The sequence below is a fragment of the Diospyros lotus genome, unplaced genomic scaffold, assembly GCF_014633365.1.
Source record: "Diospyros lotus cultivar Yz01 unplaced genomic scaffold, ASM1463336v1 superscaf1, whole genome shotgun sequence".
Classification (NCBI taxonomy): Eukaryota; Viridiplantae; Streptophyta; class Magnoliopsida; order Ericales; family Ebenaceae; genus Diospyros; species Diospyros lotus.
The window spans coordinates 3,080,809-3,105,732 of record NW_026267104.1 but is presented as its reverse complement, the minus strand read 5'-3'; the positions used below and the strand labels follow the sequence as shown (position 1 = coordinate 3,105,732).

Sequence of the window (24,924 nt, the reverse complement as noted above, 5' to 3'; positions counted from 1 at the left end):
TTGTATTAAGTTTAATATTTTTTATTTTAATTTTAAGTACATTAAAAAGACATTGACCGAAGATATTATCAATTTTTAAAAAAGCTATAAGGTACACTTCTATTTTTATTGGATTTGTTGAAATATCTACACATTTTAATATAATAAATACTTGTTCTTGATGACTTGTATCTAGGTACAATCAAGTATAATTAAAAAATATTTTATTTTTTTAATTTTTAATAATGATATTTATTATTTTTAATACTAAAATATTTATCAACTTATTTTATATATTATGACTAAGATAATGCGTATGAATTTCTCCATTTTGAATACTTCTAAGATGTTACTGCATTGTTGGATTAAACTCAACAATCATTTCAATTAGACTAAAAATATTTTTATTATTATCTTGATAAATCTTTTCATTTGTATCACATGTCAAATTATTTTTTAATTTTTTTTACAATAACAATAATTCTTAATAGTACATTCTTCTAATACTCCTTCTCTTTATTTATTTATTCTTATAAATATTTATCAATTATTTTATTTTTAAGCAATCTAATCTTAGCATCTACAAAAATATTGATATTTATAGTATATTCATTACTTATTTCATGACTTTTAAATTTGTCACTAAGATTTTTTCAATCTCCACATTCTTCATTTTTATCTCTCTTTTTTTTTTTTTTTTGTTGCATATAAGACTACTAAGTTGTACCGAAACGAAAAACGTTTCTGATATGAAACGGAAATGCGGAAATGAACATTTTTCTAAACAAATAAGTATAAATAGGATTGAAACGAGAATAAAAAATATTTTAGAAATGGAGAAACGGCTCTTCTAAGCCATTTTCGTGCAATATAGGAAAACTATGGACCTTGAACTGACACTGTATCTAAGGAAGAAACCTAACAGAAATTGTTAACGAAAATATTAAAAATAAAAAATACCTTCTCGAGACAAGAGATGAGAGGCCCATCAACCTGAAATCGAGGTATATCTGGGCCCAGTAGAGGCCCAATCAAGGCCCATTAGTTTGAGCCATGGGCCACGCAGGAGCTTGGCGTCTGTGTGTGGGTGGTGTTTTTTTCTTGGGGGGGCGCTCTGTCTGGTACATACGAATACACGAATACGGTACAATACGATTCGTATCAATGTAGGAAGGAATGAAGGGGTTTGCTTGGTTGGTTGGTTTGTGAAATTTCTGGACAACTCCACCGATTCTCTCGCTCGTTTTAGCCGGCCGCAATCACAGCACAGCCCGTCGTCCAATCGTGAGCTCTCCTTCTCTCTCTCTCTCTCTCTGCGCTTTCTCTTTCTCTCCTCACTCTGTTTCTCTCTCTTCTAACTGGTTCCTGTTACCTTTTCTGAATCTATTTCCCGCAACGGGTTTTACCTTTTTTGGGCCTTTCTGCAGTTTCTCTTTCTTTAGGTTATATCTACCGTCTGTTCGCAGTACACAATCGAGGGTTTCACAGTTTCGAACCGGTTCGGAACTTGAATTCTCCATACTGGATTTTCCTATTTAGGTATGTTCTTTCCTTATCTCAATTCAATGAATTTTCTTTCTGCTCGCCATCAAAATCAATCAATTTCTGAATTAATTTATCAATTAATTGATGAATTCGATTCTTGATCATTCAAATCGTGGAATGCCATTCGTATTCAGACTGTGGTTCTGATCTTGTGGGAACGGAGAACGATTATGGAATCATGTTGGAAATTTTGATCTTAGCTGTTTCAATTGGACCATCTTGAAATTATTGCTATGGTTGTTGAAGCGTGTGTTTGTGTTGAAGAATTGAATTTAGGGAAAGAGTCCTATGGGAGCATAAAATGCATGTGGCAGTTATTTATTAGCCTCCTTAAAGGGGATTTTTTATTCATTTGCAGTATGGGGAGGGTTAAGCTAAAGATAAAGAAATTAGAGAGTGTCAGCAACCGGCAAGTCACCTATTCAAAGAGACGGAATGGCATCTTGAAGAAGGCTAAAGAATTGTCCATACTGTGTGACATCGACATCATTCTTCTTATGTTTTCTCCGACTGGAGGGGCAACATTATTCCATGGAGAGCGCAGGTACTTTCATGTCTCCAACTTTTGCTGCCAATATCTATGGATTTTGTTGGATGGCAAATTCAAGAGGCCATTTTCCAAAGTTTTAATATGTTTCTATAATACTTATCTTTGTAGATGACTAATGTATTGTAAAATTCTGAACATAAAAGATGACCATCCTTCTTTATATTAGCCTATATATTTACTAGAAGCCTCTGCTTCAAAAAATTGTTAAACAAAAGGTTTAGTATTGCCCTTCAGGCCCCTTCTTCTTGCTAGCTGAAGAACTATCATTGTTGTTTGGGAAAAAAGATCTACACTGCCTCATAGCTGCCTGAAAAGATGGACCCAATATCATAAGTAAATACGTTATAATTCACCTTAAAAGATTGGTTAAGAGGCTGGCAATTGGGCTATTTGTTCCTATGTATATGCCTAGTTTTTTCTATGTAACTTTTGAGCTCAAAGTCTAGGCTAGAATTTTTCTTGGCTTCTACTACATTGGTTGTAACCATAATGGGAGTCCAACTTGTTTGGTTCTTGGTTGAGGCTTCTTGCAATGTCCAGGTAGAGGGCTTTGGTATATGATATTAGCGTATGGCATTGTCTTGGTGAATGTGGCAAAAGAATGCATGAATACTAAGCTTGAGATATAGATGAATACTTAGAATCTAGAGGTTTTAAGTTAAGCAAATTAAAAATCAAATATATGTAATGTAAATTTATTAAATTATAAGTGTGCATGGTGTTATGGTAAAAGTTGAAGATCAAGTCATCCAAAAAGAAAAAAATAAGGTTTAAATATCTTGAACCAATTATCCAAAAAGATGCAGAGATTAATAAGGATGTTACCAATGTGCTTAAGACTAAATGATTGAAATAGGTAAGTGCTTCTGTTCTGTTTGTCCAAATTTTGAACTAAAAAGGACAAGGTTAGGGCTTTGCACTGTTCTGTTCCATGATGATCAATGACCCCTATTTATAGTGTAGAGGTTAGGCAAGAGTTCTGATGTCCAAGGGCTTGACACTCTGGTAATGGGGGGTGACATAATCAATCCTGAGTATAGTTGCAGTAGAGTTCTGATGTCCATGGGCTTGGATGAGAGAATAAATGTGTATTGCAGCGGTTCACATTCTAGACTCACAGAGAGAGGTCATGGATATTTATGTACTATTCTAATGATGCTAGAAATTGAAAAATCACACAAAGGCTTGACCTGCAAATTGAAAGATTGTGGGAATTTAGCTACATGGGTTTGCGACTTTGGAGCATGTGATACATGTACCAACAGTATGATATCAGGCATCTTTTGATGTACAGATAGGCAAAAGTTGATAATTTTACATTTCATATTTCGAACTCCAAGGCTTTTTTTCCTTCTTCGATGTGATTAAAGAGAGAGAAAGGAGTAACAATGGTATTAGCAATTATGTGCATGATCTATTATTTTCTAAAATCTCATATTTTACTTCTTCTTCAGCAACATTGAAGAGGTTATTGCAAAATTTGCTCAACTTACACCACAGGAAAGGACAAAAAGGTTAGGCAAATATCAACTGACTATGTGCTTATCTTTGTTTCTTCCTTTCTATTTGCTTTTTGAACTTCAAGCAACAATGTCACTAAATGATTTTACTCTCTCTGGAACAGGAAGGTGGAGACCCTTGAAGTAAGAATATTACACTAGCTCTCTCTCTCTCTCTCTCTTTCTCTCAGATTAAATGATAAACACACCATAATTATCTCTCGATTTTGCTGTTCCATTTGACAAAATAGGCACTGAAGAAAACCTTCAAGAAGTTAGACCATGATGTAAATATACAGGACTTTATGGGGTCGAGGTTTGTGATTATATAGATGAATCTTTTTCAAGATTATGGGGCCCTTGCACAAAATCTAATGCTTTTTATTTTTTCTTTCTCCCTTCTCTTACAGTGTTCAATCAGTTGAGGTGAGCCCTGGTTTACTGCTTACAATGATTTGACCCAATAAATTTTAACTTCTTGTTCATCCCAAGGGTCCTAGTTTAATTTTTCATTTACAAATTTTTCTTAAATTGGTATGGCCAGGAAATGTCAAACCAAGTAAGAATGCTGCAAGCTCAACTTACAGAACTACATAGGAGACTGAGGTGCAACTTTGGAGCTCTTATTTGTTAAAGTATTGCTTTTTCTTTTTTGTCTTGTTGATAAAAGAACTGGCAGAATGTAATCGCACAGCTAGATGTCTACACACATATTTTTCAACCAACTTTATCAACATTATCTGTTCTTAGGTTAGGTTAAGATTCACACAATAATAGAATTTCGGAGTTAATGGAGACACTGAATATTTTCTGATTAATAATTATCTACAAGTTATCATACCTGCATATCTTTGTATTACCTATAATACACATTGTATATGGAGAATAATAGTTAAAAGTTAGGGGTCATAGTTTTAACTTTGTTACTACTATCTGTTATTACATTATCTTGAACTGCTAAACCCCAAACAGACACGTATGATTTGTGCTGTTTGGCTTCCTGACCTGCGAAGCGAAGAGGGACTCATTTTATTAATTCTTCATGCCAAGTGTGTTTTGAGAAAATACTGATTATTTAACTAAAGGGTAATAGTAGTTTGTGTTTTATAGTTGTCCTTCAATTCAATGCAAATAGAACTCTCTCTCTCTCTCTCTAAGTAAATTTCGCTTTTACTTATTGTTTGACGACCATGTGTAAGAATTATTGCCAAAAGAGTTGTGTTCCTTTATGTTATAAATTTTGTTGTTCTCTGTGGATTCAGTTGCTGGAGTAGTCCCGAGAAGATTGACAACATTGACCATCTTAGGCAGATGGAAGACTCACTAAAGGATTCAATTAACCGAATTCAAATGCAAAAGGTACTACATTAAGCATAATGACTAAAATTTGCAATATCAATTGCTCCACTTGTATGTGCCTTTTCTTCTTTATTTTCCATTTTAACCTCATGCCTTAAGAACTTAGATTAAGTAAAATAATTTATGTATTATCATCCAGGTTTTACATGTGAATTGGCACTTTTGAATGGTTTTTACATCCTAAAGTAGTTGGTAAGTTTTCATGTTAGAGCTTAGAACCTCAACTTATATTGTGACAATTGCCCCTTAGATGTTATGTCATGGCGAGTCAATAGAAATAGCGTGTCCCCAAGTGCATGAGACTATTAGCTTTGCAAGTATTGGGAGAGGGTCATTTTGTCTGCATCATTACCCTTGTTTTACAGGGAGGTTGTTCACTTCTTTCTATAATTTGAATCTGTGAACTTCCAGTAATAAAAGAGCAAACAGTGCCATTGCTACCAAGGGTCACCCTCATAGTGAGTAAATGAGTAAATGGAAATGAGAACAATATTAAGACTTCTATTTAATCTTGCAGGAAAATTTTGTAAAGCACCCGCTTATGTCACTGGAATGCAAAAACCAGGTAAAGTGTCATGTAGCCATTTCAAAGTTCATTTCTTTGCAGCTTTGTTGTGTGGGCACCTGTGTCTTTTGGTTGAAAAATCTTACAGGGACCAATTTTACATCACAGTTCCAAAGCGGGATGCATTTGCCTTTAATGATGGGTGGTTTGCAAGAAGCCCAACCACTATCGTGGCTTCCAAATAATGAGAATCAACATATGATACTAACGGGGGAGCCAAACTTTTTGCCTCAAAGGTGAGTTGGTTCACATAAATGATAATATGAACCCAACATCTCAAAATTGCCTGGTTTCTGTATGCTAATAGTAATATAATGATCAATAGGTCTCTTTTCTGTGATGATTTATGTTCTTGTGACTCTTCCAGATGTAGATAAAGTTACTTATATGTATGCATTTCAAGATGTATATATGTAATATTATTTTCCTTTTAGCTTCTTTTCCTTCAACAAATCCTAGTTCCAAAACAAAAAATATGTTGGTATTCATAAGGTTTGATCCATTCTTCTATTTCTTGAATTCCAATTATGATGATGTCTTTCTTGTATCATTCCCACTTTATGTGTTTTATGGCTTTTTTTTCCCTTTTTGCAGAGATGTGGGGTGCTCAACTATTCCTTCCTTCTCAACTTATTATTCTGGTTTCCTTGGCCCTGTTAAAACAGACTCTGAAAATACTAGACAAACTGATAGTGCAGTACAGGGAGGTGGTGTCTTGAATGAGCTGGATGCCACTGCATGCTTGAGACAACAGCTTAATGAGCAATATCCATATCAACCATATAGTATAGACTTACCTGAAGCAAAGAAATTGAGGCCTGATCCAGAGATGAACTTGCAAAGAAATCCTTTGAATTATCAAGTTAGTACAAACTTTCCATTGCCTAGACCTTTCTATGATAACATCCACCACACTTGGGTTACTCCACCTGGGCCTTGCTCTATTTCCATGTTCAATGAGAACTCATACTCGCAGGTGCTCTCTCTCTCTCTCTCTTCCCCCCAACCCCCCCCCTCCCACCTTTTGTCAGCTTGCAGCAATAAACTGATGATATTATTTTCTGCTCCGTAGTGCATGCATTGCCTGGATGAAGGGCCTAATTTGATATTTTTAGATGTTATTATCTGGAGACTTTTATACAGGAGCCATATTTTGTGCAGTCTTTATTGTGTTTGTCTTGTTTCTTTAAACCTGTCGTCTTTGATTGTTTTTAATTAGTCTTATGTCCTATTCTTGTACCCACTTGACTTATTCTTAGTATAGTTCTCTATCCAATGGAGAAGGCCCCTTTTGCAAGCAATGGTCCTGCTCATACCAAATGCTGGAACAGGCAGATATAGCTAGTCTTGACTTCTGTTTCTGTGTTTGGACTTTTTTGTGCTGATCAGTGATGGATTATTGTGTTTAAAATCACAATAGCCAGTAAAAATACGCACATTGGCCTATTGGTTGTTCTGAAATTAGCTAGTTCTGAAGAAATTGTGCAAATTTTACTGTTTTTAATGTTAAACGTTAGCATCATCTTCTGTTATCACAATAGACTCCTTTATTTTTTTAATTGTGATGCATGCAAATTCAAATAGCTGCAATAAACCTGGCAAATTGTTATTTTGATGTTTTGCAATAGGAGTGTGCTAGGCATTTACAAGCCACTACATTCAAATCTATCTAGTTAGAACACCTGGAATTCACTTCCCTTAGGTTCCTTATTCGCTTCCAGTCTATATGATTTGACATTGTGATAATAAGGTAGGCTTTATAACTTAAATGGTTGTTGAACTTGCATGATCTTATCTGGCTGAAGTTTTTCTTTGACTGGTTATCTTCCTGCTCTATGTAGTCCTTGCCCATTCGGCTTTTCTTGGTTCTTAGGTGTTGGAACCGGAACCCACCCTCTCCTCCTCTCTTTTCTTAGCACTGCAAAGGTCAACAGAAATTGTTGCAAAATACTCGACAATAATATTGTTGCCTTGGTAGGGGAAGGCTGTGTATAACACAACTCTTCCTTGACCCTTGCAAAACCGGGGGCCTTATGCCCTGGGGATGTCACGTAGCTGAATTTCCTTCTCAATTGGTCTTGTAATGAGTTCCTCTTTTTTTTTTTGGGTGCTTCTTGGTTGCAGCAAAATTAATTTTCACAAGCCAAAATCCTCTTCCATCAAGTTGCTGAAAATGGTTGCTGGATATTCATGTTGGTTGTTTTGCTGTGCTGAGGTAGCTAGTTATGTTGAAGACAGAAGACGCGTCGCATCCCAGTTGTGTCTGGAGGAGATTGGAGTTGATTCCAAGCTTTATTGTGTATAATTATTAGATGAAGCCCAAGAACTCCCCTTAGCCTAGCTGGAGATGCTCTAATTCTGCTTGTACTGTAAGCAAATTATAAGCTGTGTATAGTATATATAAGATATATATAAAAATCATACCCCATTACAGTTTTTGTCAACTGTTGTATCTATAAATGTTTCCTGATAAAGTTACTCTGTAACACTCTTAATAGCAGTTTTAGCTGCTTTGCTGTAAATTGATCTTCTGTTCAACAGAAATATAAAGTCAGTCCGCACAAACAAGTCCCACTTCTTTAATAAGTGTTTCCGTCCAGATTCTGTTTTCACTTTGCCCGGGATGGGTGAACAGAACACAAAACAAATAAATTGGTAGATGAAATTGTAGTGCCATCTTACTTCCCTGTACATTGAAGCTTGCTTGTACACATTAAAGCTCAGATGATCTCTCTCTCTCTCTCTCACACACGCACGCACTCAAAACCACATCACTCATGGCAACGGGTTAATCTTGATCATCTAGTCTAGTAACCCCTTAGTGTTTGAACAATTGTGTTGTGCCAGGGGTCCGACAGATGCTGCAACAGGTTGTCGAACGGCCCTTGCCCGGTCACGTTGTGCTGAACAATAAACCCTAAGAATGCCAACATTGCCAATCTCCCTGCACCACACCCACGATACAAATTAGCCCAGTTGCTGCTTGCTTCCGTTTAAATTAAATGAAAGGGGGTTGGGCACTTACCATTGGCGAGCTCCTTTTCTTTGGCCTCTAGTGTGGGGGCAAAGTTGAGGGGGTTGAAGATGCCACCAGGGTATCCACACTCATTGGGAGGCAGGCTGTAGTTCTTGAAGATGGGATCCTGGTTCACGCTTCCTGGGTTCTTGATGTCCTGCCACCGCCGGATCTCCACGTAGTGGAACAAGATGAACTCGATCACGAAAAGCGTTGACGACGAGGCGAAGTACTCTGCCTTCCCGGCGTCGTACCACTTGGGCGCGTTGATTATCCCTATCTTCGTGAACACTTCCGGCAGCAGCATTCCGACAACTCCCAACATGGCCCAACGCCCATTCACGAGCTCTGCCTGTACGTACCATCTCAAGTTCTCCGGGTCCTCCGCCAGCGCCAAGGGGTCGAATCCGTTGTCTCCTGGTAGACTGGATGACCACAGTATGTAAATTAATTAATCAGTGACAGTGTGTTAACGGTTAACTGTTTTTATCATCCTTAAGCTTTTATCATCGTTATTACCTGCCATTGAGGTAGGCTGGCGAGGGCAAGCCCGGGAGCCATTCACCCTTCTTGGCTTCGACTTTGAATGAGCTGGGTGACGAAGATGTGGCCGGTCTAGCGGAGATTTCCCGGTTAAGTCTGGAAGAAGAGCCGGTCAGGAACCGAGTCTTGGAGGCGCATGGGCGGAAGACGAAGGTGGAGGCATGGGCGGCGACGCTGGCCATCTTTTCCGATCCGGCGGAGGGAGGTGAGTTTGGAGGGCTAAGGAATGGCACAAAAAATGGGAGTTTTGAGGGTGCATTTGTATTTCATCTGAGAGGGATTCTTGTGGCTCTAGTTGTTTGCTGGATCATGGGCATCCGACGGCTGTGATGCGGTGGCGAGCTTTAGATCGTCCAATGGGATGCAGACTGAGAATCCCTTATCCTTATCCTTAGCAGAGCCATATCCCCTAATCTTTTCCTTGCTCGCTGTTTGGCTGTGTAGAGATTTTGTGGGTCTATCAACTGCTACGTTGGAAGATTTTTGCGATGCATCCGATTGGAAGATCTTTGCCACGTGGTATCTAGGGTATCCAATGAGTGCCAAACACGTGGATGATGAGTGTCAATTTTATTTAATAAAATCACTTTAGAAAGTTTTTTTTTTAAAAAAAAATGCTATTAGTATTTTATGGGTTATATCATGGGATATATAATATAGATAAAATGTTCAAAATATCTCTCACTCAAAATGATAAATTAAGGCGGTAAGGTACATGACTAAAATATCTCTCACCCAAAGTGGTGAGGTACGGAGAGTATTTTTATCATTTATAATGTATTATGTAGTCCATAGAGTACCTATAACATAATCCAAGTTTTCTAATTTTACTTGAGTCATTGGTGGGGGCTTAAATTAATGCATACATATTCAAGAATTTCATTTCACTTGGAAGGACTCATTGGATTTGGATTTGGTCCCCGCATCAATTTTTTTAGTAAGCCTAGGTGATACATACTGTCCTTAATTTCTCTTAGTTATTCTGCTATTTTCACTGTGAAAACTATAATGAGTTGATAACAATTAATTAGTTAATATCCTAATCTCACTCTCAAAGAGCGAGTATTTCTATTACAAGAATTGGAAGGTAAATATCAGTCTTTGTCTTTGTTTGTGGCATGTGGCATGAATGATGAAGAAAGAAATAAAGATCAGGCCCGACACTGATTCGGGCCACGATCTGGCCTTCCTCTGGCCAATACGGGTACTACTTTTTTAATAATAATGATATTCTTTTCAAATTTTGATGCCAAACTTGGCAAAAACGTTAAAAAAAAAAAAAATACCCTTTTGGTGTTAACAAATTATTATAATGATGATGAACTCCGAAAAAATAATATCTTACACATTTTATTCAATGGGCTTTCGTATTCAAGGCCAGGCCGGCCAGGCCATATTTCGGCCTGGCCCATTCTAAGTTAATTTTTCTGGGCTAAAATTTTTAAGAACTTAAAAAAAGAGTTTGGGCTCATGAAGATTGGGCCCGTCAGGGATCCTTCATTTTATCCTATTTTGCCTTTTCTTTCCGCATTTTCTTTCTATAGCTGTTCTTGGTACGACGGGGTTTCAAGTTTTAAATTTTAATAAACAAACTATTTAACATGTTACTTGATAGCATTAGTTAACTTTGGATTTTATTTTCAACTTTGTTTCTTTTCTTTTGCATTCTACTTTCAGGATAATGAAAATAAAATTAAAAAAAAAAGTTCTACCAAAGCAGGCATTAGAGATTAGAAAAAAGGTTGACAGGGAGAAAAAAGATGCGAGGGATCTCTTCCCCCTTTATTGTCATCATTATAAATATATATATATATATACATATAGAGAGAGAGAGAGAGAGCACAACATTCAACGGCTACAATTCTAATTTTCACTCGCTCAGCCAAATAACTGATTACAATTTACTTCACTGAAACCCAACCATTCAATAGCAATGCAATGGATAGGATCAATAAAATTAAGAAAAAAAAAGAAAATAGGACCCTAAAACCACCATGAAGTGGAGGGTGGTAAAAACCCACCACTGCCAAGTTTCTGTCTTTCCTAAAAAGACCAGAGACAGGAACCAAACTCCATAGGACCCAAATTAAACGGCCTCCAGAGCTTAAGTGAGCAACTCCTATCTCTGTTAAGCTCGAAGCCTTGTCCCCACTACTATACTCTAGCTAGATTTATATGTCTGTCTGTCTTATCTTATTCTTATCTATATTTATGCGAATTGGCCACCGGAGAATGTTTGGCCGAAGGACCAGCCGGCGGGGACAACGTTGTTGGAGACGACGGTGCGGCCGTCGCTTGTGGTGACCTTGAAAGAGAGGCTCTGGCCATTGAGGTAGGTGTTGCTTTGCCAGTTTTGGCCCCAGTTTCTGGACATGGGCTGCCACCCAGTTCTCGACCCTTTGATGGAAACTGCATGCACGTCACCGGCGCCGCCGACGTTGGTGATCAGGACCAAGTTGAAGTAGGAGTGGCCGTTGATTGTGAATCTGATGCCCCCCTTTTTCCGGCAAGGCACCCTGCAATTGGTCCAAGTGAAGTTAATGGAATTTCTAGAATTTAGGGGGCAGATGTTGTGATTTAGTGCAACCTCACGGGTGTTTGCAATTTACCAAAAAATCAATTGAACTGCCAAGATAAAAAGAAAAATCAATTTAAAGATCTTGTGTAAATATATAAGGAAGTTATTTTTGCCAGTTCATGAGGGATAATTAATTTTACAATTTACATTTTCAAGAGTCAATTTAAAGATCTGTCTGTCTCTTTTGTAACGTGGGATGTCCAGAACTTTTATAGTGAAACAAGAAGGGTACCTTCTGTAAGAGACAGGGACAATCCCGGCTTTGTACTGAGCAATCTTCTGGAAGACTGGCTGAGAGAGGTCGAAGTGTTGCTGGGGAGGATTGCACCACCCCCCGGCATTGTTGGGGAGTGCGTTGTTAGGCGGGCAGAAGTTGGTGGCCGTGACGACAATGGAGCCAGGCAGGCACCACTTCGGGTCATTGGCGCACCTTATCTCGAAGCAAGACCCGCAGCTCAACCCATTGTTGAACAGCGCCGTGCTCAAGGCCGCCGTGTTAGTCCCGTACCCCTGGCTGTACAAGTTCCCATACCCGCAAGCCCCACCTGCACAGCAAGCAAGATTTTGGTTCAGGCATTTTCACAAACGTGTTATATGCTAAACTTCCTTGAACAGAAAATTCTCACTGGTCGTAAAAAATGCACCTACCCATTGTGCCAGATGCGTCTCCACCTCCATAGAAAGTAGCGTGGGCATCAACCCATCCCCCACCATAACCATGAACAGAGGAGACAAGGGAGAGAAATGCAACAATGGAAAACCCAAGAAGATACATGTTTAATTTTTCCTGAAGAGACTGAGAAGAGAGAGAGAGATGGAGAAGAGGTGAGGAAATGTCGAGGGGAGGGGTGGGAATAAATAGAGCCCCGTGGGGAAGAAGAGAGCATCGCGAAGTCCACGTCACAACTACTTAACTGGCTCTTTTTCGGGAGGCGTGGGGACCCAAAACCGCCAGGTGCGAGGCTCAGCGTAGTACGTAGTATACAAGGCGTGAGTGTACTTTGCCGCTTTTTCACGTGGTTTTGAGGTTGAAGTTTGGCGCTGTGTGTTGTGTGTGCATGTGGAATCGTCAAAGATCATCGTCATTTATTGGCAACTTGAAACACAGACCGTCCAGAATCCATGGCGTCCCCACTTGTGGGCATGCACATGGTGGGCAGCCACCATGTGCATGCCTTCCGACTATTTCAGATTGGGGAGATTAACGTGGTTGAACACACAATCGGGTTACTCGTACGTGTTGCGTGTTTGAGATACTAGTTACCTAATTAAGCATCGTTTATATGGAAATTATGAGCATATATGATGGCGATGAATCAAGTCGAATTCACTGCCGGCCAGACTCTTTAAAACGCTTAAACAAACACCAGAAGTGATTATATATGAGCCAAGATATTCGAGTTGTGTTTGTTCTCATGATCCCAAATTTTGTATTATTAATTATTTTTTCAAATTTTCAGTATCGCTAAATCTGTGAGATGTCACTGATTTCATGCAATGGTTCACCTGCCTCATGCTCAACTCTCAAGCAGTTAGTTAACCTTTGATTTTAACTACACGAGACATTGAGCTATGTTGAAGCTTTGTTGTTGAGCCACGTGTTATAGACGGAAATACTCTTCACAAATAACATAATAAGAGTTCTTATAATTAAAAGATAAAATTATAAATAAAAACAACAGGGAATGCATAATAATTCTAGGCAATGATAGATTAAGATACTTGATGAATTGTTACACAGTACAGTAGGAGTACAGCACTAATTAAATGCGCATGCCAATAACTTGCGGGCTTGTGTTGAGCATGGAGCTGCTTGAAAGAGTAGCTAACTCACTTAAACAAAGCCAATATGCATGCTGAAATAGTTTTATTAATTAATTCCAAGTTGTTGGTCCAATCATGGAACCATAATGCACCACTTTGCCTAACAGAGTCAAACAAATTGACAAGCAGCAGGGTGCATGATGCTAAATGCTCATTGATGCAGCACCTATACACTATTAATAATGTATATTATCAGTAAATTTATTCTTAAAGTAGTAGTACTGATGGCATGTATAAGCGTCCAAGTTAATTATAATGCTCAAAATTAAAAATCCCAGTTTTCAATGTCAAACAAAGCCAGTTCACATGCAATTCATTCCATTTCTAATAAAGACTCCAAATAGTACACAGTCGGAAGGTAGTGGTTTCCATTTAGAAAATTCTAGTGTTGCCAGGACCCAGGATTGTAGTAGCAAGGCCGATTATTACGACTGGAGATGGTGAAGGAATTAAATTGGTCTTGACCCATTTATTTATTATGAGGTTGAAAAAATTGCATGGTGTGTTTGGGTGCAGAGAAAGGAGGAGGGGCGGCACGTGGGTGAGGTAGGCGATGACAAACGAACAGTAATCTGTTGTAAGAACCAAGGACGCTGCGAGAGAGAGAGAGAGAGAGAGAGCCCTTTATTGCAGCGCAGCACGCGTTCATTGAATTCAATGCGACTCTTCGATTCTTCAGTAGTACACATTTCCAAACAGGGACTCAACAATCATCGCATGTGCAGATCCACGCCCAACTTGACAAAAATATTAACAAATTCATTTAAAGGCCAACCCCCAATATTCAGCTATCTATCTTTCTTGTCTCTCTCTCCCTATCTTTTCTCTTGTTGAGCTAGCTATCTAGCATGCTTGCTTCTTTAGTCGGCTGCAGGCTTCTTCCTTAGCCAGCTTTCTGCTCTCTACTGCCATCAACCATCATCCCATGCTTCTTACCCTATGGGCGGCAAACCGACTAAAGCTTCATTTCTCAGTGACTGCGAAACAATTAATTGCCTGTCATTTTAGCATTGGCCTGCGCCTGCGTCATGAGAAAGCAGCCTTGTGTTACAAAGATATCATACTATAAAACTTAATTTATTTCATTTTTCCGTTGCTGAGAAACCCATGATTTTTCAATCAACCATTTTACCATTGCTGCCAAAACATTTTCTTTTTCTTTTTTTTATAATCTAAGTGTCTGAATTTTAACTGCTTAATTCTGGACGAAATCGGTCTTCCCACTGATTTAATCTCCGAGTAAATTGGATGCGGTCGCAAACTTATATATTCTCGAGCAATATAAGATTAATCTTACTAAATAAAACATTTTTATCTCTATTAAAAATTAATTTTAATCGCTCTCAGAAACACTTAAAAATTTTAACAGTTGTGTCATAACAAAAACATCTTCTTACTCACCCCAGAGTTGTTCGTAAGTGTATTAACGTGGCGTCGTCTCACATGGGGCATGTTTTGACATGCTGAATGAGCTGCGTAATTTAGCTACTTGATAAGGGACTAATTTGGAAGGGTTCCCACCAAGCTTTTCAAGACCCATAATCAGTGGCACCCTTCTTTCTACTTCTTCCCCGGATTGCATGGGAGTTTGTCTTTTTATTGTTTCTTCAGTCGTTTACCTAACTTTCTTTTCTTAATTTATTCTGACCATTAACTTCGAATTAAACTATAAATCTCCCTTCTCTACACGTAACCCACCCAAAAGTAATTACTTGTTCATGTACAACATCTACGCGTATATCCCTTCATATGTTCTCCCTGATATATATATATATACACATATATACATAGTAAAAAGAAAAAAGAAAAAAATGTAAAAAATGTTTTTACTACATGAATTTAATTTGTGAATTTAAAATAATAATAATAATAATAATAATAATCACGAAAACCAAAAAGCAGTTTTTGGAGGTTCAACGGCTCCTTGGGTTTGATGATAGCCGCAAAATTTGAAGGCCGCTGCTTTGGAGGACGGGACGGGACTGCAATGTCTTTTGATGGATGGAGAGCAATTATTTATTTTAATGAGATTCAGTTAATCTGGAAATGCATGATGTAATTGAGAGAGATGCTTTAGGGCTTCCATTCGCCAAGGGTACGTGGAAGTAAGCAAGCACGCAGCCAGCAAAAGAAAGATTAGATTAATGCCTCATGCTGCTGCTAAAAGCGTCTCGCTACTGTTATTGGAAGTTTTTTTCTCCAATTAATTAATTGGTTGGTTAAATGTTTGTGAGAATCTCTTTTTCTTTCTTATATATTCAAGGATAAGCTTCTGTACAAGTACTGAGCTGAACCAGCAGAAAATTAATATGTGACACGATGATCATGGTTAACTGACCTAATAATTAAGTGTCACTTGAAAGATATCTGAACATGTATAAGATTTAGTGCCTAGCTCCACCATTAATAGATATGGCTTGAACTTTTATTAGCACCACATCTTAGTCATGCTTGAGTCACATCTTAAACACACAGAATTCATATTTAAATCCTCGATCCTTATGCAAGTTATAAAAACTATTAATTAATTTTCTCTGTGATATACATGTGCATGCATTTATTTTACTCAAATCTCTTATTATTGTTGAGTATTAACTTAATTGTCAAACCCATAAAATTGCAAGAAATTGACAAATATTAGTGTCGGTACCAATCTTTTAACAACATATCACTATTAAATAGGATTATTTAATTTCTTAGTTATTTTAAGTCAACTCTTAAGACTTAAACTTCTAAAAATAGACTAAAGTTGTTAATAATTCAATTTTCAAATAGATATATTTGGCTCCATTGACTAATACCTTATTTGCTAACGCAGATTAATTGTATATATTCAACTAATTAATGTGACAATTTTAAGTAATCTCGATCTAATCAAATAATGCATTCCACAACAATTATAAGCTAAAGCCCCATTTGCCAAATTCAAAACAGGCATGAAATTAACTAATTCTAAAAAATCCAAATGTTAAACTGATTTAAAAAAAGAAAAAGAGGGATATATATGAAAGTAGAAGATACAAAATGGTTGTTTACTTTCAATACAAACTATCTCACATAAAAAAAAAAAAACTAAAAAGAAAAGGAAAGAAAGAGAGATTCTCCTCCTATATATTCTTCTTCACCACTCATCTGATTTAAACTAAAATTTAAACCCTTACCCTCCATGCTGTTCTATGCACTTTATTCGCATGCTCCACTACCAATCCATCGAGCTTCTGGGCAGGTATATATGCCCATCTTGGCTAATTGTCTATAAGCAAAACATCTTATTCACTTAAAGTAATATAATAATGATATAAAAACATTTCATAACCTTATATTAATCCTGATATCAAAACATTTCATGGGAACTCAAAAATAATACTCAAATGGGCTCCGATATTTAGTAGTGTTCATTTGGTTATTAAATTAGTTATATATGATGGCAAGAAAGTGAACCAAATTTACTGAATCAGTTTATACTAAAATCGAATGGGACAAATACTTTAATCAACTCAATTTAACTATTAATTGAAAGCATCAAATTAATTAAAAAGGGTAATGCTAACCAATATATAGGATTATTTAAAATAAAATATATTTGTTACACCTTATCCATTACCTAAAAACAATTAATAGCATTACCTATTAAATAAAGTACTAGCTTAATTTAAAAGTAGCACAAAAATGAGTTTTTGACCAAATCAAAATTTTATAATTTTTTTTTTTTAAATTTTTGAGTGACAAAGAGAGTGACATTTCTTTAAATCTTTTTGGGTGACATATCTATAACTTTTCAATGGTGGTAAGAGTGGATGAGTTTTAGTTGATAATATTTATGAGATTAATGGACCAAATTTTTTGATGGGGACCGTGGAAGATTAGACCGTGGCCATTGTGTCAACATGAGGAAATTTAATGTTAGAATTTAGCATGGACAGTGATATTTTTGTACAAAGTTCTGTTAAAATATCATTTCTCAATTAATGGTCAAATTAAGAGATAAAAAGAGTGGAAGAAAATCACTAGCTTTGCTTTATTTGAAGGAAAAAGGATATATATATATATATAATGTATATAGTTACACATGGGTTCAGTGCATGCATGGTAGGTGAAGAATTTAGTGAGAACTCATTAATTTAAAGCTTGTGGGCCTCAACCCAACCGATGCATTGCAAGATTTCTATATACATGTGTAATCAAAATTAATAGTTTGATTTTATTGCAATACCGACAATTTAATTTTAATTTTAATTTCTTCCCTAGTACTCCTGCGTACACTCCTCACAGTAAGTGACTCAATGTCGTCGAGGTAGCTGGCAAACTCCTCTAATCTAACCCCCCCCCCCCCCCTCCACATCTATTGACTCACCCCCCAACAACTCCTGATCTAATGGGAATTAAGATTCCTATATCTTAGACCACGACGGCCTTATTGATAAAATTGCTTTTTTATCTTAGCTAAACTTGTACGTACGTATTTCCGCATTAACGGGACCAATAATAAATAATTAAGCCCTCAACGTGACAGTGCCGTGGCCACCATTTCAATCTCGATCCCACGCATCCCTTAATTGGTCTGGACTCTCTGGGCCGCCCAATCCTTTCCATGACCTTGACTCATCATCAAAAGTTAAAATTATTTTATAATAATTACATTAAGTATGCATGAATTTTTAATTGTATGTAAAATGTTCTTTAAAAACAAATAATTAAATTGTATTGCTAATATATATATATATATATATATAATTTGTGGAGGCGAATCGAATGGGATATGGGAGAAATCCAAGAGGAGGCGTGAAAAGGAATGAAGTTAATTTCAAAGATGGAGGAGCAAAGAGACCCCACAGATTGAAGAGATAACAAATGCTTTTAAGGGACAAGCGGCAGTCAGAGTCATTTAAGCACTAACAAGACATAATGCTTTGGCATAGAACATGTTAGAATGTCTAGCTAGCCTTGCCTCCTTGTTTCCTTTTCTCTTTACTTTTGTCTGCTTCTTCATGTTTCTTTGGCAGCAAGAGACGAATATATATATATATATATATATTTACGTCACAAACTATATATTTTCTTTCTTTTTCTTTCCTTTTCCTTTTCAAGACAAGACAATTTGTGTATTGTGTCGTCGTTGCATGCATATGTGATATGTAGATATCGAATCGAACAGATATTGAATATATATATGGACATTGGAGGAGGATCAATCTGGACAAGCTTTAACCCTCCTTAATTTAGTGGCAAGTGTGTCCCAATTAAGAGTCGTTAAAATGAACCTGCAGGATTGGATCCATCGCCTTGCCTTTTGTGACTCATTCATCACCTGCTATTTTTAGTCCATGGATTGAATTGAATTGTCAATAACAGCATTCACACGCGGCGCCCGTAATTAGTCACAGCAAACACTGCTAATTGTACTGTTAGAGACAGAGATGGAACGCACTCGCAGGCCCAGTGATCTCAGTTTCTTGAGGTTGCATGTCGAGGAACGTGAAAATGGCACGTCAGTGTCAGTGTCAGTGGCAGCGCCCGGCTTCCGTTAGTCCACGACGACGATGAGCGACCGGCCCACCGGATCGAAGCCGCTTTCATCCCATATCTTATAATTAATTATGTTGTGGAATTTTCCAAACAATGAAAATGAATTGAAAGACATTTACAAATTACGTGTTGTTTTTATTCTCAAACACGAGTAGAATTTTTGTTTTAAGTAACATGGAGTGTCTAAACCTATAATTTAATTAATTTTAATAATTTCATTCGAATCGTCCCATCCACGTCTACTGCATAGAATTTCATTCAAGTAGATGTCCCATCCAAGACCCAAATTCACTCTGTTTTCTCTACTTCTTTTTTTTAACCAATTGTGCTACCCCTAAAAGTTCACAAACAAACAGGATCGATCGTCAGAAAAAATAAAAATCAAACACAAACACAGCTTTAATGGGAACTCGGACCCCACCCATAGTAATGCTATCTCCATGAATCTATATCACACTCAAGTGGGCTACGATTGAGCTAAGCCCACATAGGCCCATATTTATCGGCCTGCATTTCCAACTAAAAGCCTTGGGTAAAACAATGCTCATAAACAGTTCGTTTGCTGACGGGCCAATTAGTGAATTATGGGCCTCTGGAAGCCCTCTTCACTTGCCCCTATTGGGCTTTTCGCTGCGGATCCACTGGGCCGCCAGATATACTGACAAACTTCCGGGCTCGCAAGCATGTGGATCGGTCTTAGCCGTCCGATTACCCTCCCATTAATCGATGGCGAACATTCCAGATATATACACACCTCTATATATAAGCGCGGCTTAAACCCTAGAGCCGTCTCAACTGTTAAAGTCTCATTTCTTCTCCCCTGTTCCTCTATTGCAAGTTAGGGTTTTAAGAGAGTTAACTCTCCATGGCGTCTCGGGAATGATGCTGTGATTTCCTTTTGCTTTGGAAATCTTTGGTTTCTGGTTTTGTTGAAGACCAACAGGTTTCAATAATGTTTGTTGCTGCATTTGATTTTCGTTGGTTGATGCGATCTTTTCATTGTATTTGAGTTGTCTATGCCCGTGATGGGTATGGACATTAGAATTACAATGATTATATTACTTCTGCGAGTGAAGAACTCATCTGAAGCGTTGAGGCATCCCCAACCTCGCTTGGATTTGTTTCTCTTCGCATTTGGTCCTTCATAAGAATTTTTTTCCATCATTTCTGTTTTCTTTTCTGTTATCAAATTTTTTTGTTGGATCCGTTTCGTTGACTTGATTCCTATGAGATTTTTGCATGGATTCACTGCCATGTGAATTGTCCTTGTTTCGTGCAATGAAACATGGGAGTTTTGTTCCTATTTTAGTACGAAAGTGCCAGTGATGGGTTTAAATATACTATGAGTGTTCACCACTATGAACAGAACCTAATCTGAGGCACCTCTCTGAGCCTAATCCTTTTTCTATCATTTTTATTTTGCTGAATTTTTTTTGAAGTGATTTGCTTTTTAAGAAAACCGTAGATCCTTTTAGGGAGAGTGATTGATGGATGCCATATTCGAAAACATTGTGATTGGTTTCCAAGTATTTGTTAGTGCAAGTGATGATAAAACAGACAGGGACATCAGAAACTCTATCACAGAGAATGATGATTTGTCGTTGGGAATCTCTCTGATGCACGAACGCTGCATTAACTCTGGAAATCGTTGTTACTGCATCATATTTGCATGTTTCGCATAATCTTTCTCTAATTGTGATCTTTGCTACTTTACCGTATCATTTTAAAGCCCTAGTCAATGATTTATGGTTTAACAATTCATCTTTGAAGCCTGTTAAACCGTAACGGACGTTGTTGGAATTGTCATTAATGCATGCAATAATCTACTGCTATTTGCGGGTTTGCCGATGATGCATTCTATTTGCACGTATTATCAGATATAAAGAGCATGATGATATCTGGATTGTCACTACCTCTGAGGCAAATCATCAAATGGTTTACACGCATTGTTTAGGCCTGACAAATTATTCCTTGCTAATTCTGATATTCAGGTTCCAGACATTGCATACCAATCAACGGGAGAACTGAAAATTTCAATTATGGGGTATTGTGTGATCATGGCCCCCAAGACTTAGAAAACCATTCGAACTGAGTCAATGGTTTGTTTGACTGAGATTTAATTTTTTAAATCCCTTTAATATTGGTTAATTAAAGGATTTGTGGTATCGTCTTGATCCCAAATTCCATATATAAAAAAAACTACTTGTAAAAGTGAAAACTATATTGTACATTTTTAAGATTTGGTTATGCCTTGTTTGGTGGATGTGCGAAGGTAGTAAGTAGATGACTCAAGGAAGAGAGAGTTGAGGAGAGAGATCTAATAGTTTCATTGTAGAGTGAGGACTGTAATTACTGAAAAGAGATCATAGTATTTATTTTGTTTTTGTAATTAATTGAACTGCTGTAATAAACTTCTAGAACAAACACTTGATAGCTAACTAGGTAGGCATATTGTCAACTGTTTTAACAGAATTAATTTTTACCGCAGTTGTCTTTACACCCAGTTGCAAACAAAACTTGGGATTAGACACTAGATTCAGCTTGGAGCAGAGAATCTCAAATCCAAGTCAAGAAGAGTCCTTTGTTAAGACGGCAGAAATTTAACTTCAATTTGTTTAGCAGCTACTCTCTCTTTAATGAAATCAACATTAATCTCTCAATATTTTGTGCTGTACGAAATCCTGGATTGTTTGCAAGCTGTTTTGTGGACAGGTTATAACACCACATTACCGGACAACGTGATAATGCAAATCCCAGTTCTCTGAATATAAGGATTAAAACCACGAAACTTCAGTTAAGCCACAAGTAGATGTTCACACTCTACTCCAGCACTTGACCTGGAAGCAACAGATTGTTGCATCTGTGTACATTTAAAGATGGTTAGCTGGACAACAAACTAAACCTTTGTCAACTGTACCCTTAAGATATTGCAGAATCCTTGTGTATGCTTGAGTTCAAGAAGTTAAGAACTGACTTAAGTTTGTTCGACGTAAAAGCAACATCAGATCTGGTATGACATAGTATTGTAATGAACCAATGGTTTTTCTATATAATGATGGATCAGTAAATTTGGAACCTGTGTGCAAAGTAAGTTGAAGAAATGTATTTAATTCTGTTAAAATTGTGAAAAGTAATTTTGCTAAATCAGTTAGCTATACATCCAACTTGTCAGCTATCAAGTGTTTGTTCTTGAAGTTATTATAATTGCAGCCTTCAAATGGTATCATGGCACAACTGGCTTCCGATCTATCAATTGCTTCAAACTCTGAATTGAACAACGCTAGTACAAGAACAACTTCATCTGGTATGAATGTCGCTACTGGGGCTCGAACTTTAAATTTTAGTTTGTCCATTAAGTTGTATAAGGATAAGTATATGTTCTGGAAGATTTGGATCATTCCAGCACTTAGTGCTCTTGACATGGAAGATCATGTATCTGATTCATAGTATAGATGTTCAGAAAATAGTTAGCAAGGAGATCTAGCTTGGAAAAAGGCTGATAAATGTCTTCTTTGTTAGTTACTGTCTACAGTAAGTGCAAGTGTTATGGCCCGAGTAACACATTGCTCTACTGCTCTTCAGTTTTGACAAGTTTTTGAACAAAGTTTTCTTCAGGAATCTATTAGTAAGGTGTTAACATCTGAAGAATCAACTACAAAATCTCAAGAAAAATAACCCTAGTATAAGTTATTATGGTCTTAAAATCAAATCATTTTGTGATAATCTAATGGCAGTAGGCTAGTCTCTGACCTCGTATGACCAGATCCTGCGTTTATTGAATGATCTGGGATCCGGATATAATTCTGTGGTTCCTTTGATATCACATTTAGCTAAAAATCATACTCTGCATGAAGACTTGTCTATATTAATGACTCGGGAACAGAGAATGGAACAACTTAATACAGAAAGGCAAGCAGATCTTACTGGTTTATCAGCTAATATTGGTGTGAATAATCATTCTTTTGGGCAAGGACAAGGTAGAAACTCTAATAGAGGTGTCAATAGAGGTCGTGGCCATAATTTTGGTAGGGGCTATGGCCGAACACGAGGAGGAAAATTATTTTGTCATGTTCGCTCTAAACAAGGTCATTCTGCACTTCAGTGTTATTTTGGGTTTGACAGAAATTGGTATGGCGTCTCATCATCTAATTAGTACTATATTCAAAGAGGAGGTTTCTTATCCTCAAGGGGAATTTTTCTGATGATTCTGGCTATACTGTTAATCAAGCTATTCCTCAAACTTATCTTCACTAGAATTCTGGTTTGTATGGTCTTCTTGGGATGACCCTCCTTACACGGCCTTTGTCGTTTAGGTAAATCACAGGTGTAAAATTTTGCCTCATTACATAAAGCAATGATCAAACTCACGGTTCACCTATCCAAATTTGATACATCACTTGCTTGACTACTCTACTTATGCTTTGAGAATAAATATGGCCTTCTTTCGTACATGGATGGTACAACCACCAATCTTATTACCCGAGACGGCAACAAGCCTTCCATTCATTCTCGGAACAGATCTTTGTAGGTAATGGTCAGGAACACTTGGTAGCTGACTAGTTAGGTACATTACTAATTATTTTAACAGAATTAGTTTTCACAACATTTATCTTCTTAACGGGATAATGGGATTAACCTTTTTAGTTGTACTTGTTATGTTTCCTATAGCTATGACTAATGATTTAATTATGGATCTTGATTTGAACCAAGAACTCTTGAATCCATCTACTCTTAGTTCTGTGATGAATAAATTAAGAACATGCAATGACCAGATTGAAAGACGATTTTACAACTTGAAGTTCTCTGCTGTTAAACTTTCCTCAAAACAAAAGTTTCTTCTCTCTCTTTCTCTGGGGGTCCTCGCTAGAACCAACGGCAAATTAGTTACTCTTTGTACGTCCAATAGATGGGAAGTAGGAAATTTCTTAACCAGTCGGACGACAAAGTTAAGAAATGTATGTAACTTGATTGGATGACCTAGAGCTAGAGGAGGTGAACAGCCAAAAACTTAATTGAAAACAAGAGGAGGGACCCAACCCCGGTTTTTACAATGTCAAAGCAGAAACCAAACTTGGACTTAATCCTGAATCTCTCGACGGTGACAAAGAAATATCAAAACGAGGCTTGGACTCGTCCATACTGTCTCTCCACCCCTTGGCTCATTCTTGATTGAGATTTGGTACATAAAATGTAAACCTCTCCCGCTGAAAAGTTTTCAACGTTGAAAGCTGATTTAACAAAGTGGGGTTAGGTGAGTAACACATGCGAGGTCTGCTTTTGTAGTCTAAATAATACTTAGAGTAATGATATTTGTATTCTTTCTTTCTTTCTTTCTTTCTTGTGTTGAATTGATGGGTTGACAAAATAATGAAATATTTTATATTGTGTTAGTTTTAATAACTATAATGATTATTGAAACTAATAAGAAGACATTTACTACCATCAATTTAGACTACAAGACTAACATTATTTTTAATATATTGTGGTTGAAAATTTTTCATAAAAGGAAAGTGGGACGATAAAGAACGGGATCACCAAATCCCCCTCCCAAAGACGAAGAATTGGTAAACAAAATTATTTTTGAAAACTGACAAGGACAACTGGCCTATTAGCTCAGTTGGTTAGAGCGTCGTGCTAATAACGCGAAGGTCGCAGGTTCGAGACCTGCATGGGCCAAATTATTTTTTTTGTCCTTTTTTCTCATTTTCGGCCACACGGCGATGGCATCTCGTTCGATGCTTTTGAGAGCCAATGGGCCTGCATAATGCATTTTTTAGCTCCACACACACACAGTAAGTTTCGGAAAAAGAACTTCATACAAAAAATTATTTTTAGCAAAGTGGTTAGATCACGATAAATTAGGATTTATATCAGTAAATCATGAGTTCGATTTATAATTTATCTTTTTTGTCAAAATAAAAAATTGCAAACACACAAATA

At 37.1% G+C, this 24,924-nt stretch overlaps 3 protein-coding genes, 1 long non-coding RNA gene and 4 other non-coding genes across 8 annotated transcripts; 6 read left to right on the top strand and 2 right to left on the bottom strand.

The window, feature by feature from the left end:
- Nucleotides 1-1,096: 1,096 nt before the first annotated feature.
- On the top strand, nt 1,097-7,941 carry LOC127792977 (agamous-like MADS-box protein AGL65). The gene is made up of 13 exons (XM_052323685.1): nt 1,097-1,263; nt 1,407-1,518; nt 1,883-2,068; nt 3,529-3,588; nt 3,699-3,717; nt 3,825-3,889; nt 3,984-3,999; nt 4,118-4,179; nt 4,836-4,932; nt 5,450-5,497; nt 5,606-5,733; nt 6,092-6,473; nt 7,622-7,941. Exons 3-13 carry the CDS (start codon nt 1,884-1,886, stop codon nt 7,628-7,630), a joined length of 1,071 nt encoding a protein of 356 aa, XP_052179645.1. The 5' UTR covers nt 1,097-1,263; nt 1,407-1,518; nt 1,883; the 3' UTR covers nt 7,631-7,941.
- A 208-nt stretch (nt 7,942-8,149) lies between these two features.
- On the bottom strand, nt 8,150-9,306 carry LOC127792978 (chlorophyll a-b binding protein 4, chloroplastic). The gene is made up of 3 exons (XM_052323686.1): nt 9,033-9,306; nt 8,523-8,938; nt 8,150-8,441 (listed from the first exon to the last, which is right to left on the bottom strand). The coding sequence occupies exons 1-3, from the start codon at nt 9,236-9,238 to the stop codon at nt 8,305-8,307; spliced, it is 759 nt and encodes a 252-aa protein (XP_052179646.1). The 5' UTR covers nt 9,239-9,306; the 3' UTR covers nt 8,150-8,304.
- Nucleotides 9,307-10,893: 1,587 nt separating this feature from the next.
- Nucleotides 10,894-12,471, bottom strand: LOC127793209 (expansin-A1). The gene is made up of 3 exons (XM_052324012.1): nt 12,283-12,471; nt 11,867-12,179; nt 10,894-11,572 (listed from the first exon to the last, which is right to left on the bottom strand). The coding sequence occupies exons 1-3, from the start codon at nt 12,407-12,409 to the stop codon at nt 11,266-11,268; spliced, it is 747 nt and encodes a 248-aa protein (XP_052179972.1). The 5' UTR covers nt 12,410-12,471; the 3' UTR covers nt 10,894-11,265.
- A 7,309-nt stretch (nt 12,472-19,780) lies between these two features.
- LOC127792771 (uncharacterized) lies at nt 19,781-21,644 on the top strand. The gene is made up of 2 exons (XR_008021217.1): nt 19,781-19,927; nt 21,473-21,644. It is a non-coding gene; the product is annotated as an uncharacterized LOC127792771 (long non-coding RNA).
- On the top strand, nt 20,298-20,370 carry LOC127793280 (small nucleolar RNA Z267). Its single transcript, XR_008021294.1, has one exon. It is a non-coding gene; the product is annotated as a small nucleolar RNA Z267 (small nucleolar RNA).
- LOC127793281 (small nucleolar RNA R44/J54/Z268 family) lies at nt 20,520-20,607 on the top strand. The gene has a single exon (XR_008021295.1). It is a non-coding gene; the product is annotated as a small nucleolar RNA R44/J54/Z268 family (small nucleolar RNA).
- On the top strand, nt 20,827-20,907 carry LOC127793283 (small nucleolar RNA snoR122). The gene has a single exon (XR_008021298.1). It is a non-coding gene; the product is annotated as a small nucleolar RNA snoR122 (small nucleolar RNA).
- A 2,942-nt stretch (nt 21,645-24,586) lies between the features above and the next one.
- On the top strand, nt 24,587-24,660 carry TRNAI-AAU (transfer RNA isoleucine (anticodon AAU)). The gene has a single exon. It is a non-coding gene; the product is annotated as a tRNA-Ile (tRNA).
- Nucleotides 24,661-24,924: the final 264 nt, after the last annotated feature.

Coding starts and splice junctions, on each gene's coding strand:
- LOC127793209 (XM_052324012.1), bottom strand. CDS start 12,409: ATGTATCTTCTTGGGTTTTCCATTGTTGCATTTCTCTCCCTTGTCTCC. Junction 12,180..12,282: donor AGACGCATCTGGCACAATGG/GTAGGTGCATTT, acceptor CTTGCTGTGCAG/GTGGGGCTTGCGGGTATGGG. Junction 11,573..11,866: donor GTCCCTGTCTCTTACAGAAG/GTACCCTTCTTG, acceptor GACCAATTGCAG/GGTGCCTTGCCGGAAAAAGG.
- LOC127792978 (XM_052323686.1), bottom strand. CDS start 9,238: ATGGCCAGCGTCGCCGCCCATGCCTCCACCTTCGTCTTCCGCCCATGC. Junction 8,939..9,032: donor CCAGCCTACCTCAATGGCAG/GTAATAACGATG, acceptor GTGGTCATCCAG/TCTACCAGGAGACAACGGAT. Junction 8,442..8,522: donor AGAAAAGGAGCTCGCCAATG/GTAAGTGCCCAA, acceptor GGTGTGGTGCAG/GGAGATTGGCAATGTTGGCA.
- LOC127792977 (XM_052323685.1), top strand. CDS start 1,884: ATGGGGAGGGTTAAGCTAAAGATAAAGAAATTAGAGAGTGTCAGCAAC. Junction 5,498..5,605: donor CACTGGAATGCAAAAACCAG/GTAAAGTGTCAT, acceptor TTTACATCACAG/TTCCAAAGCGGGATGCATTT. Junction 5,734..6,091: donor CCAAACTTTTTGCCTCAAAG/GTGAGTTGGTTC, acceptor CCCTTTTTGCAG/AGATGTGGGGTGCTCAACTA.